General features: G+C 34.6%; 1 protein-coding gene across 1 annotated transcript in view; it reads left to right on the forward strand.

Annotated features, from left to right (window-relative positions):
• LOC114331846 (uncharacterized) overlaps positions 1-12879 on the forward strand; it is a 99767-nt gene extending 86888 nt beyond the window's left edge. The window contains exon 4 of the mRNA XM_028281522.2: positions 5941-12879. Coding sequence (XP_028137323.1) covers positions 5941-6317 — 377 coding nt within the window. The 3' untranslated portion in view covers positions 6318-12879. The remainder of the gene's footprint in view (positions 1-5940) is intronic.
• Positions 12880-13262: the final 383 nt, after the last annotated feature.

Consider the following 13262-nt stretch of genomic DNA (forward strand, 5'->3'; position numbering starts at 1 on the left):
TGCCCTACCCAAAATTAATGGAATCGATTTATCTCTAGAAGATAAATAGGAGTACTAGTTTTCATTTTTCTAAATAGAAGCCTTCAGGAGATATTAAAAAAAATTAATTACATGGCGCCATCTTTAAAGAGCTCTAGTTCCCTTAGGAAGCATTTTCGGAGTAGGTAAATTGGGATAAATTATCTTAAAATTATCTGAGGAATCTCAGGTTTTCATTTGTAGGGAGAGTTTCTGGCCATCCTGTATTATGGATTTATTGAAATAACTGTTTGAAAATTTTCCTTCATATTGGTTTATTAAGTTCTCAGTTCTAGCTCTCTTTGTCATATTGCCCATTTTTTCGGGCCTACGATTCTATTTTACTGCTCTAAAATTTTTTGACTATTCGTTTGATTAATTTCATCTATTCATTATTGCTATTTTATATTGACTGTCATAGATAAATAGATAGAAAGATTCAATGAGGTGGATTTTGGCCTATTCCACTGCGACCTTTTCAGATCTTAGATCTTAGTATGGTCCTCTAGTCCTAGATTCCATTTTCTAGCCTTAAAAGGCCTTGTCTGTGGCTTTTCTTCGCCTAGTGCAAAGAATCAGCATAGGTCATACTTTGTCAATCCCATCAGTTTCAACTCCCTATTCATCTTACAGTGCCCTGTTAGCAGACCTAGACCTACTATGGCTTTGACTGTTTTCCTGTCTTTGCTTATTATGGTAGGGGAGCAAAGTATGCTAAATGTGCAGTCACTCGAGCGCTTTGGAGACCTATTTGGTTGTGAAGAGTAGGTCCTAAAACCAAAAAAAGTTAAGTAACATTTTCCATTTTAGTGGGCGCTTGCCATTTTTAAATTTAATTTTCCATTTCCAACAATCGTTTTTTCCTATTATAACAGCATCTATGCATAATTCGAAAAAATGTTTCAAATAAAAGTTACTTATTTTTTCGTAAGGAATCCAAATGTGCAATAAAAAATGGGGGCTCCTATTTAAGATTTTAAAGTAACCCTCCACCCCATCTCCGTGGGGAGTCGTGTTTGGTGCCATTCGATAGATTTTTTAAAAATATTAAATAAGTGTATTTTACAGTTTTTCGATCTGATGTTCATTTCGCGAAATATCCCGGGATCCATATTTAAAATATTAAATTTACCCCCCACCCCTCTCCGTGGGAAGTCGTGTTTGGTATAATTCGATAGATTTTTTAAAAATATTGAGCATATATTTTTTAGTTTTTCGATCTGTCGTTCATTTTGCGAAATATTCGCCTTTTTCTTGTGAAACTTTGGGACTCACCCATTTCCTTACGCCCGGCTCAAATCGTCAGATTTTTGAAATATACACTCTTTTGCATGTACTTAACTTACCTTATCTTAATCTGACAATTTCAAGTTTTTTTAAGGATAGATTTTTTTTTTCGGGCCCCCCTTAACGAACTCCCCTGTGTTAAGAGCTAATATATGGTAGAAGTACATCTGCAGGGTACCAGGTTTCTCCCATATGATAATCTGACGCGCTCGAGTAACTGCAAAAATCCCCGCTTGGGCTCCCCTACCATTAGGTCTGCCTTCAATTTCGGCGAACGTTCTATAATGAACTGTTTCGTCTGTCATAATAATACGGACTGTCATTAATATATTGGTGAAAAAAAAAATGCAACATATAGAAGGACAAATATTTTTTTAAATATTTATTTATGAAAGTATACATTATAATATTTTTATTATTTGATAAAATTATAAAAAAAATTGCATCATCATTATCGCCAAAAAATTAACAATGAGTGGCTCTTTCTTGATTTTCTATCAGTTACTCTATGGGGCATTGATAGAATGAAGTGGTCTATAATATTGCGAAATACTCATCCAGATTTTTCTTATGGCATGCAACAGATCTTCTAAGTTTGCTGGAGGACGTGGCAATCGACGTATGGTAGGTTTCGACCTACCATATCTCACACATGTTCGATAGGTGACAAATCAACTGATTTTGATTGCCATTTCAAAGTGTTCATACCAGATTCTTGGATCCTAGAGTTGTTGCAATTGGTCCATCTCTTTTGTAGTGATTTTTTAATTTCGATTATTGTTATCTTAAGACATTCTTCCGATAACTGATTTACTACTTACTTACTCTTTGTTATGTAATCTCATTTAATAGTTCCAATTAATCAGATTAGATGTATCCGAGATGAAAATAATAACTTACTAATTCACGAGAAGAATGTCAAAAAGAGATGGAGAAAGTATTTTGACAGTTTATTAAATGAAGAATTTGACAGACAGCCTGTGGAGTTAACGGAAACAGTAGACAGTAACAGCAATGGTTACCAGAATAACAAACGAGGAAGTGGCTCAAGCGCTTCAAAAAATAAAGAAAGGAAAAGCAGTCGGACCAGATGATATTCCTGGGGAAGTATGAAGAGCATTGGGAGAGATAGGAATAAGTTGGCTCGCATGTCTATTTAATAGAATTATGGAAGTTGGACAAATGCCAGACGAATGGACAAGCATTATATTAGTACTTGTCTACAAAAACAAAGGATACATACAACAATGTACAAACTACAGGTCTATAAAACTACTTAGCCACACCATGAAAATATGGGAGAGAGTAATTGATAGACGGATACGTGAAGAAACCGAAATATCCGATAATCAATTTGGCTTTATGCAGGGCAGATCAACAACAGATGCAATTTTCATTGTAAGGCAACTGATGGAAAAATACAGGAATAAAGATACCAACGCTCATATGGTATTCATTGATCTTGAGAAAGCATATGATAGAGTTCCTCGGGAGATGCTGTGGTGGGCACTCAATAAGAAAGGAGTCCCTGGCGAATATGTAAAGATTGTGAGAGATATGTATGAGGGAATAACGACTAGTGTTAGGACAGGTGTGGAAGAGACTGATAAATTTCAGGTGAAAGTAGGATTGCACCAAGGCTCGGTGCTTAGTCCTTACTTATTCTCATTAGTTTTGGACCAAATAACAGCGAAACTACAGGGTAGCATTCCATGGCGCCTAATGCATGCGGATAATGTAGTGTTAATAGGAAATAGTGAAAGAGACTTAGAACAAAAACTGGAACAGTGGAGACAAGCTCTGGAGGAAAAAGTTTTAAAACTTAGTAGTACATGCAGTAGAATTAGGGCTGGATGGATGAAGTGGAAAGAAGCAAGTGGTGTGTTGTGTGACAGAAAAATTTAAATGAAGCTCAAGGAAAAATTCTATAAAACAGCCATAAGACCGACTATGATGTAAGGAAATGAATGTTGGGCAGTGAAAAAGAAAGAGGAACAACGAATGCATGTAGCGGAAATGAGAATGCTTAGATGGATGAGTGGAGTGACAAAGAACGATAAAATTAGAAATGAGTATATTAGGGGAAGACTAGGTGTGGCACCAATTGATGGCAAAATGAGAGAGCATAGGTTAAGATGGTTTGGTCATGTTCATGGTCGAGACGTTAATCACCCAATACGAAGAATAGCTAAAGTGCATATTCCTGGAAGGAGTAGGAGAGGAAGAACAAAGAAGACCTGGGGGGAGACGATAAGGCAAGACGTGTTGGTAAAGGGGATTGACATTGATATGACCCAAGATAGAATTGTGTGGAGAAATGCAATTAGGGAAGCCGGCCCCGCATAAGGATAAGGCAAAGATAATGATGATGATTAATAGTTCCAATTTATGTATGCTTCAATATAGCCCTGCTTACAATTATTTTTCTACTTAATCTTTGAAATTTATTTTTTATTTTTTGTCGCACTTTTTTTCAAGACCTTCAAACTTTGATTTGCTTTGATTTGAAATTTATTATATCCTTGGTTTCTTTTTCTTCTTCTGAAATCAGGCAAAACTCGTTAATCGCTGATCGTAAGACCTTTGTACCATACCTTGTTTTTTTTTCTTAAACTCTAATAAGTTCTAAGGCCTCAGCAAAGGCCGCAATTTTCTTGTTGGTACTTTTAGGATCTATTCTGGTTCAAACCTCAACTGACCAGTGAATTTCTGCCTCACATTACTTAGCTTATTTAAATGGCATAGCATTTGTATGGCAGTCTCTTCTTCCGTTTCACACTTTTTGCACAATGTCTCATTCACCTTTGCTAGTTTGTATAGGCGGTTTCTTAAACGGCAATATCTAATTAACATTTCAATGACCATTATGATCCATTTCTTGAGGTTCATCAAATTGTTCGAGAGTCTTTTATCAATATTCTTGATTATTTTTGGCCTTGATTTACCCTCGAGTGGCTCCACATTTCTTTTGATGATTTCTTGTCAGCCTCTTCTGAACCTCATTTTTTGTAGCATCTTTATTGATGTCACAGAGACGTTTTGGGCTAATAAAGGTTTGTCTTGAGCCTTGTGTTGCCAATAGATATGCTTGTTCAGTTCCATACATCTCTTCACGACCCGGCACCAAAATTATAGACACTTTATCGTCTTTTATCAGGTTGTTGAGTAGATCTTTACAGTTTCTCACGAGTTTTGATATGGTGAGAGGATTCTTTATAAACGTGAAGAAAACCAGGATGAAACACAATTTGGCTTCAGAAATGGACTGGGAACCCGGGACGCACTCTTTTCACTAAATGTGTTATTGCAGAAATGCCGATATCAAAGGAAAGACGTCTTTGCTGTATGTATTGACTATGAGAAGGCCTTTGATCGAGTGCAACATCACGAATTAATTAAAATATTAAAGGATATAGGAGTTGATAGTCAAGATGTATGAATCATAGAAAAATTATACTGGCGTCAAACAGCGACAGCTTGCATAAATGGAAAATCAACAGAAATATGCAAAATACAAAGAGGTGTCAGACAGGGTTGTATACTGTCTCCACTTTTATTCAATTTATATTCAGATAGAATATTTAAGGAAGCGCGGCATAATTTGGAATGGGGTGTGAAAGTTAATGGAATTCTGATAAATACAATCAGATATGCAGACGATACAGTTATTTTAAGTGATGATATGAATGGATTACAACACCTGTTAAATACCATTGGCACAGTGGGAAGAGAGTTTGGCCTAAACATAAACTGTTCAAAAACAAAATACATGGTATTTGCCCATCAATATTCACGGTTATATGTTAATGGTCATATAATTCAAAGAGTACCCAGTTTTAAACAGCTTGTTTGCCATATTACTGAACAACTAGATCCAGATAAAGAGATAAAATGTAGAACCGAGATAGCCCGCACGACATTTTTAAAAATGAGGCCATTCTTCTGTAATGATAACTTCAACTTCGAAAGCGCATGATTAAATGTAACGTTTGGTCAGTCCTCTTGTATGTTGTCGAAGCATGGACATTAAAAATATCCACCATTAATCGTTTGGATGCCTTTGAAATGTGGCTGCACAGACGTACACTGAAAATACTATGGACGGCTATGCTGACAAATGTGGCAGTCCTTAAGAGAGCAAATGCTGCCCGCGAGCTGCTTGATAGCATCAAATATAGAAAGATGGCCTATTTTGGACACGTAGTAAGGGGATACCGGTATAATATTCTTCAACTTATTATGATGGGTAAAATCGAAGGTTGCAGAGGAATTGGTAGAAAGCAGGCCTCTTGGTTGAAGAATATCCGGGAGTGGGCAGGGATAAAGAAAGCAGAACAAGTATTTAGAATAGCTCGAGACAGAGACAGTTTCGCCATGTTAATCGCCAATATCAAGGGGACTTGATAGGGTACGTTAAGAAGAAGAAGATTCTTTATCCTTGATTTGTTTCTTACTGTAATTTCTTTGATCTATATTTTGATTTTTAATCTTGGCATTTTTGTTTTTGCTATACACTGGTATAAAAAAAGAAGTAGATACCCAATTATTTTTAAAATTGGATTTGTTCATCATCTTTTTCTAAAATCACTACGTTTTTCCTAGCACTATTTTTATTAAACTCAAACTTATTTCCAGATAATCTAGAGTTAAGCTGCTGGATTACCCACTGGGTGAGCCTCATAATCCTGATTCTATGTCGGTGTTCCAACTCGCTGCTGGTGAGAGGGGTGTACATAGACGCCGAAGAGCCTGGCGGCGAATGTGCCATCTTCCCTTGTTACTACTTGAGAATCATTTTGAGGAAGAAGAAACTAAAGAAACTGAACCTAAACGCGTTCACTCTGAATGACACGCTTAAGGTACACCAAAAAGACGGAGATCCACAAATTAATTCCTATGACACTCTTAAGGTACATCAAAAAGATGGAGATCCACAAAATAACCATGTTATAAACATCAACACTATTAGTAATACTGTCGAAGGAAATAATGATCTTAAAGTACCAACATAAAATCTTAAAATGAGTCAATTTGATATTTGGTCTGTTGATGAACAGAGGTAGCGACGAAAAAAAAAGCATACTTGTATTACCAATTGTTTTCTGTTTATTGTATTAAAATAATATAAGACATTCTAATTTTGTCATTTTAAAGTTTTAATTTAAACCAGGGATTCCCAAACTTTGCAGTAAAGAGCAACATTTTTAGCACAAATTTTGAAATATCATTATCTTATTCACTTTTATTTAATATTAATTATATGTCACAAATGATTCCCCTTCTTCTTCATGTGCCTATTCGTGACGAATCTTGGCGATCATCATGGTAATTCTTATCTACACAAGAACAGAAAAGCTGCACAGATGTGCTGAACCGGGTTCTGAGGTTTGTTTAATCAGGATGTTCTTTTTCCTGGACCTCTCTTTCCATATATTTTTCCTTGCAGGATGGCTTGTAGGAGGACATATCTGGATTTATTTCGCATAATGTATACAAACTATTGTAACTTTCGAAATTTGATGGAGGTCAGTACCTCTCGGCTCTTCTTCATTCTTCTGAGGACTACCTCATTTTGTGACTCGGTCAGTCTACGGGATTCTAAATATTCTCCGATTAGCCATATCTCAAATGCTTCCAATTTTCTGTACATATATTCGTTTAAAATCCACGATTGAACACCATATGTGGTAATATTGTTCTGAAGTCATTTCCTTGTGGCATCTTATGCAATTTACTATTTTATTTGGGAATCATGCCACCATATGGGGTTCCTAAGCAACTACACGTAGATTGACAGTATTGTGACTCCAGCACCTAGTGCTTCGTATCCTGATATTCCACTCTTTGTCTTCAGCTTGTTTTCTTTATCCAAATACGTCTCTTGACATACGTCTCTCCACTTCTTGTCGAAGTGAAGGAAAAATTGAGGGGGCCAGAACTAATCAGAACTTACCAGAGGTAAAGGAACTAATAGAACCAAAACATATAGAAAAGGATACACGGATCGACTAATCTAAAAAAGCTCTATACAGAGGAAGAACAAATAATGCTAGGATTGGAAACACCAGAAATTACCACAAATGAAGATGTTAATATAAGTACACAAGAAGTTCGAAGAACACTTGGAAAGCTGAAGAACAGAAAAGCTGCAGGTAAGGATGGAATAAGCAAAATCATAGAACACAATAAAATACCAGCGAACTAATTCTACTTTTAAAAAAAGGAGATAAAAATCAGCCAAAAAACTACAGAGGTATCAACTTGTTAAATACTATGGATAGATCGTGTACAGATGCAATACTCGTCATAAAGCAAATTACTGAAAAATCACTAGAGTATAATAGACCAGCACTGCTATATCGGATTGACTTGAAGAAAGCATTTGACAGAGTAAGACTCAAAGATATAATTCATCTTCTGTATAATAGAGAAGTCTCCCCAGATATCATAAAAACTATTCAAAACATCTACCAAAACAACAAAATGGAAGTCAGAATAGATGAACAACTTACAGAATCTGTATAGTCAGCGGAATAAGACAGAGAGACTCACTGAGCCCTATACTCTTCAATTTAATCATGAATGAAATCATCAAAAACGTCAACAAAGGAAGAGGATATAGAATGGGAAACAAAGAAGTGAAAATAATCTGCTACACAGACGACGCAATATTGATGGCCCAAGATAAAGATGGTCTGCAACGATTAGTCCACACTATTACAATAAGAGCGAAAGAATTCAATATGACAATTTAATCTCAAAAAACTAAAACAACAGTAATCAGTAAGGAACCAATCAGATGTAAAATAGAAATTGATGATATCAGTATTGAACAAGTAATGGAAGTAAAATACCTTGGAATTATATTGTCAAGTTACATAGACCTGGACAAAGAAGTAAGAAGTCAAGTACAAAAAGCAAATAGACTGGCAGGATGCTTTAATAACACTATATGGCAAAACCGACATATTAACACTGAGATGAAGTCAAGAATTTATAAAGCCAATTTATAGAGTAAGATCCGACATAGCAACAGCACAAAGACTACTAGAAACGGCAGAGATGATAATGCTGAGAAGAATTACAGGAAATACGCTGAGAGATCGAAAGAGGAGTGAAGACATTAGAAGACAATGTAACGTACAGTGTATAAACAAATAAACACTAAATAGAAAAAAGAATGGGATAACTACATAACCAGAATGAGGGAGAGACGTGTGGTCAAAATAGCAAGAGATAAATCACCAATCGGTAGAAGAAAAATAGGTCGACCACGCATAAGATAGAGTGACAACATTCCATAGAGGTATCAATCCAACTATGAGCAAGCAGAATTGCTTATAAAGATAAAGAAGAAGAAGAAATACGTCTCTTAAATTGCAACTATATCAATATTGTTCTTTGGGAGGATTTTGAGAGAGCAATTTGCTGTAGTTATAGCCAACCTTCAGCAACGGAGAAGGCGCCTTAAGAAGAAAAAATGATTTGTGATCGGTGGTCGCATTTTGAATCACGATGTCATTCTGACAAGTTCGTATTCTGGGCCCAATATTTTTTGTCTGATGGTTCTGGGACGAACCATTTTGTTTTCCTAGTGATACACAGGCGCGGATACAGTGGGGGGTCAACGGGTCCATGGACCCCCTATTGTATTTAGTCCATAAGTATTTTTTTATTCTTAATTATTTTTTTATGTTAACTCTAAACTTGAAGCCATCAGTACAACACTAAATTACACGACAACCGCTTCCAAAGAATTGAAAGAAGCCATAAAATCTAATAAAACACCCTTCTCTGAAAAATAATCTGCAGGCGCATTTGTTTGGGTACCGGTGGAACCATAAACAACTGAAATATTTTTCTCGATTCAAAGAATAACAAAAATTATATTATAAAATGCAAATACATTACACTGGGTATAAACCTTATCTCATGAAAAGTCACGTTTCAAATTTGCGATACAATAAACATATAAAAATTTGAAATGAGTGAAAAATAATTTCGACCACGAATACAAAGATTTGTATTTTACTAGATAGTCCATGCGTAGGTACCTACCCATTGATGGTAGAAAGGTTAATCTTTATGGTAAAGAACGACCAGTGAGATTACTAGTCGTGAATTGTCTATCAATCCTTTTGATACCGTAGGTAATCTGGTATTATATAGTGTATTTTATCCTTAGAGTAAGTGTGAATCGTATGGCTAAATCTGGAAAATATAATATTTAATTTGAGGTAGGTCTGCCCCCCCCCCCCCTATTTTGAATTTCTAGGTTCGCGCCTGTGTCTACATGTGTATGGTAGTCAGAAGATCTCGGTGGGATAATCTGACTGCCAGAAATCATAAATTGAAGTGCAGATTTGGACTCCAATTTGTGAACAATATATAAGCAAGTTTTTGTGCTGGTGTTCAGTTCCAAGTTTTGACAGTATTATTTCTTAATTCGTTCCTTGTACGTGTCCTAACATAGTTTCTTGATCAATTCTTCTATTTTAAACGTTTTGTTTTAAAAACGCAACAAAGAATTCGACAAGTATGTTTTAATAAAAAGATCACGCTAATATAATTACCTCAATATAAAAATTTTTATATCCAACACATCGCACCTCCGCTCAAATAGTGTCACAACTCAAAAAAAATAAAAACGATTTTATTGCACCAACAGTTTAATAAAACTACAAAATCTTATCTCAGAAAGTGTTACGTTTATAGTTCAAGTATTTGTCGTTAGATGACACTTAGTGTCATTATATGATTAACCAAAATCATTGGTACACCAAACATAAACAGTATAAATATAAGATACATATCGACTTGTGCAAGGCATTTGTGCTCAAGTAAAGTGACACATTTATCACTTACTTATCTTTCTTTTTGCAGTATTTTTTGTTTAATATTGTTACTTGTATTTAAAGTTACATCATTACAAATTATAAGTCTGTTAACCAGATAATAATATCTAATAATATCTAATGATATTATATTTTGTACTGCAAGAGCCACTTTTGATAAATAATATGTATGTCGTAAATTTGTCGTTATTTTATCTGTATAGAGTAACAACTCAAAAAAAAAAGTTTTTTAAATATTTTTAGCAGAATTAATACACTATTTTGTAGAGCTTCAAAAACCATTGTAACTGACTAAAATAGTTTGTTATTATACTAATTTTAGTTCAGTCGATAGAGCATTTGACCTTGCATTACGAGCTGTTCCAAATTTTTCTAATCTGTAGGGGGGTCAATATAAGTGCAAATTTAAACTCTCGACTGAATTTCGCTGTTGCGTTAGCCGCCATCTTGATTTTAAATGAGAACCGTTTTTGCTCAATATCTCCGCCATTTTAGACTTTTCGACAAAAAGTGTAAAAACCGAATTTCTTGAAAATACGATTTTCTATAAATTCGTATAGTATAATTTTTTTCGTGCGGTCGATATTTTCCGAGTTATGGGGGAGGGGGGAATAGTGACAGTTAGACCATAATTATTGAATTATCGAGTTATCTCGTTTATACTTAGTTTTACAACAAATATGTGTATGTATGCAAAAATAAAGAGAATTAAATTTTGTACAATTTTGAACTCTTTCATTTTTTTTTTGATAAAATCAATATTTAAAGTAGTACCTACCTACTTAGGCGGTAAAGGTGCGAGCGTAAGACCTAATTGATTTTATAGCAATAATTGGTTTTGTTCAATATCTCCGCCATTTTCAACTTTTAGACAAAAAGTGTGAGGACTGAAATTGTTGAAATTCCAATTTACTACAATTTTTCGAGAGAACCAGTGGCGGGTCTACAAGGGGGGAATGGGAAAATTCCCCACAGTGTCCAAAGTTTAAAAAAAATGTTGAAATATAAAAAATATATTAGCTGACATGAAACTTAAAATATCGACAGAAAAATTCAACCAATAAAACCCGCTAGGTAATAAAATTAAGTGAACTTATGCATGTGAGTTATTATTTATGTCTTTAATGTAGTTAGTTTCGTTGGTGTTTCATTGGAAGTTTCAACAATTGTATAAAATATAATTCTCTTTATTTTATTTATGTGCAATTATGTCGTAAAGTTAATAAAAAATGGCACAACTATTGGAAATTGCATTTCCAATAATTTTAGTACCTACCGTGTTTGTCGAAAAGTTGAAAATGGCGGAGATATTAAGCAATAACGGTTCTCCTTTAAAATCAAAATGACGACTAACGCAACGGCGGAATTCAGTCGAGATATTAAATTTACACTACTATTGATCTCCTCTAACGGATACAATTATAAAATTTGGGGCAGCTCGGCAACAAGATTCAATTCAATAATTATGCTCCCCCCACCACTTTTTACTATTTTCCCACTTAACTTGGAAAATATCAAACGCATGAAAAAAATTGTTAAAAAGAAATTGTAGGAAATCATATTTGGAACAATTTTAGTTGAAAGTGGCGTAAATACCGAACAAAAACAATTGATATAAAATCAATCGGGTCTTATGCTCACGGCATTACCGCATACGTACTACCTTAAAAATAATATCAATTTTAGAAAAAAAAATGAAAGAGATCAAAATTGTGTAGAATTTAATTCTCTCTACTTTTTTAAAGGTACATTTTTGTCGTAAAAGTAATAATAATAAACGAGATAATTTAATACTTTAAAAAGGGAGTAAACCCTGTAGTTGGCTGTATACCTTCAATATAACAACGTGGAATGAAGTAAGCACTTCTGTTGTATGTAGGCATATATGAATTTATTAAAAAATCCTTAAAATTTATCCACGAAGGAGTGGAAGTACAAAACGTTTTCGGCCAGACTGACCATCATCAGTGTAAACGTCCAGTGTACAAGTAATTGAAACTAGCCACTTCAATAGGTATAAAAACCTCTAAAATACATTATTGTTACATTCTATAATAAAAAGTGGTCGACATTAAGCCGATGTCTTAAGATTTAAAGATCGCATAATTTAATAATTATGCTCGAACTGTCACTATTTTCCGCCATAACTCGGAAAATATCGACCGCACGAAAAAATTATAATAATAGAAATTATAGAAAATTCGTATAGAAATGGTTCGTATACTTTTTGTCGAAAAGTTGAAAATGGTGGAGATATTGAGCAAAAACTGTTCTCGTTTAAAACCAAGATGGCGGCTAACGCAACGGCGGAATTCAGTCGAGATTTTAAATTTACACTACTATTGACCCCCTAAATATTAGAAAAATAAAATTTGGGGCAGCTCCTAATGCAAGGTTAGGCCTGTTATTCGTCTAACCCGACTGGACTATTTTAATAGTTTTTGAATTAAACCCTACCACAAACTTTAAACGTCATTTTCTCGATATTTTGTTTTTTGACTTATGATACTGTTTAAGCGGAGGTGCGACATCACAAAAATTATTAAAGTAATTTTTTAAAGCTTGATTATTTTCTTGGACAGTACTTAAAACCCATAAAGTTAGAATGTTTAGGTATGCATTACTGTTTGCATGTTAAGCTTTAAATGAATGAGATTTGTACATATTGTATTTTATTTAACTGTAGTTGTATATAGTCAAAATATAAAATATGAAGATACGGATTCTTTTATTTAGGCAAATACCTAAGAAAAAGAAATCTTGACCACAGTTAAACAGAAAAAATTTGAATATCTAGGCCACATATTGAGACACGATAAGTATCGCTTACTGCTATTGACTATCCAGAGGAAAATAGACAGTAAGCAAGAGCGAGGCAGGAGAAGACACTCAAAAAGTGGCTTCAAAATCTGCGGAAGTGGTTCGGGTTCACACTATTCAGAAGTGACGTACGCAAAATCAGAATTGCCATTTTAATAGCCAACGCCAACGTTAGCAAAGGAGAGGGTACTTGAAGAAGAAGAAGGCAAATATGTAAGGTACCAGTTTTCCCTAGAAGACTAGATAGGCGAGCCTACCTGCAGTGCCACCTTTATAATACAT

This window comes from Diabrotica virgifera, chromosome 4, assembly GCF_917563875.1.
Source record: "Diabrotica virgifera virgifera chromosome 4, PGI_DIABVI_V3a".
In the NCBI taxonomy this organism is placed as follows: Eukaryota; Metazoa; Arthropoda; class Insecta; order Coleoptera; family Chrysomelidae; genus Diabrotica; species Diabrotica virgifera.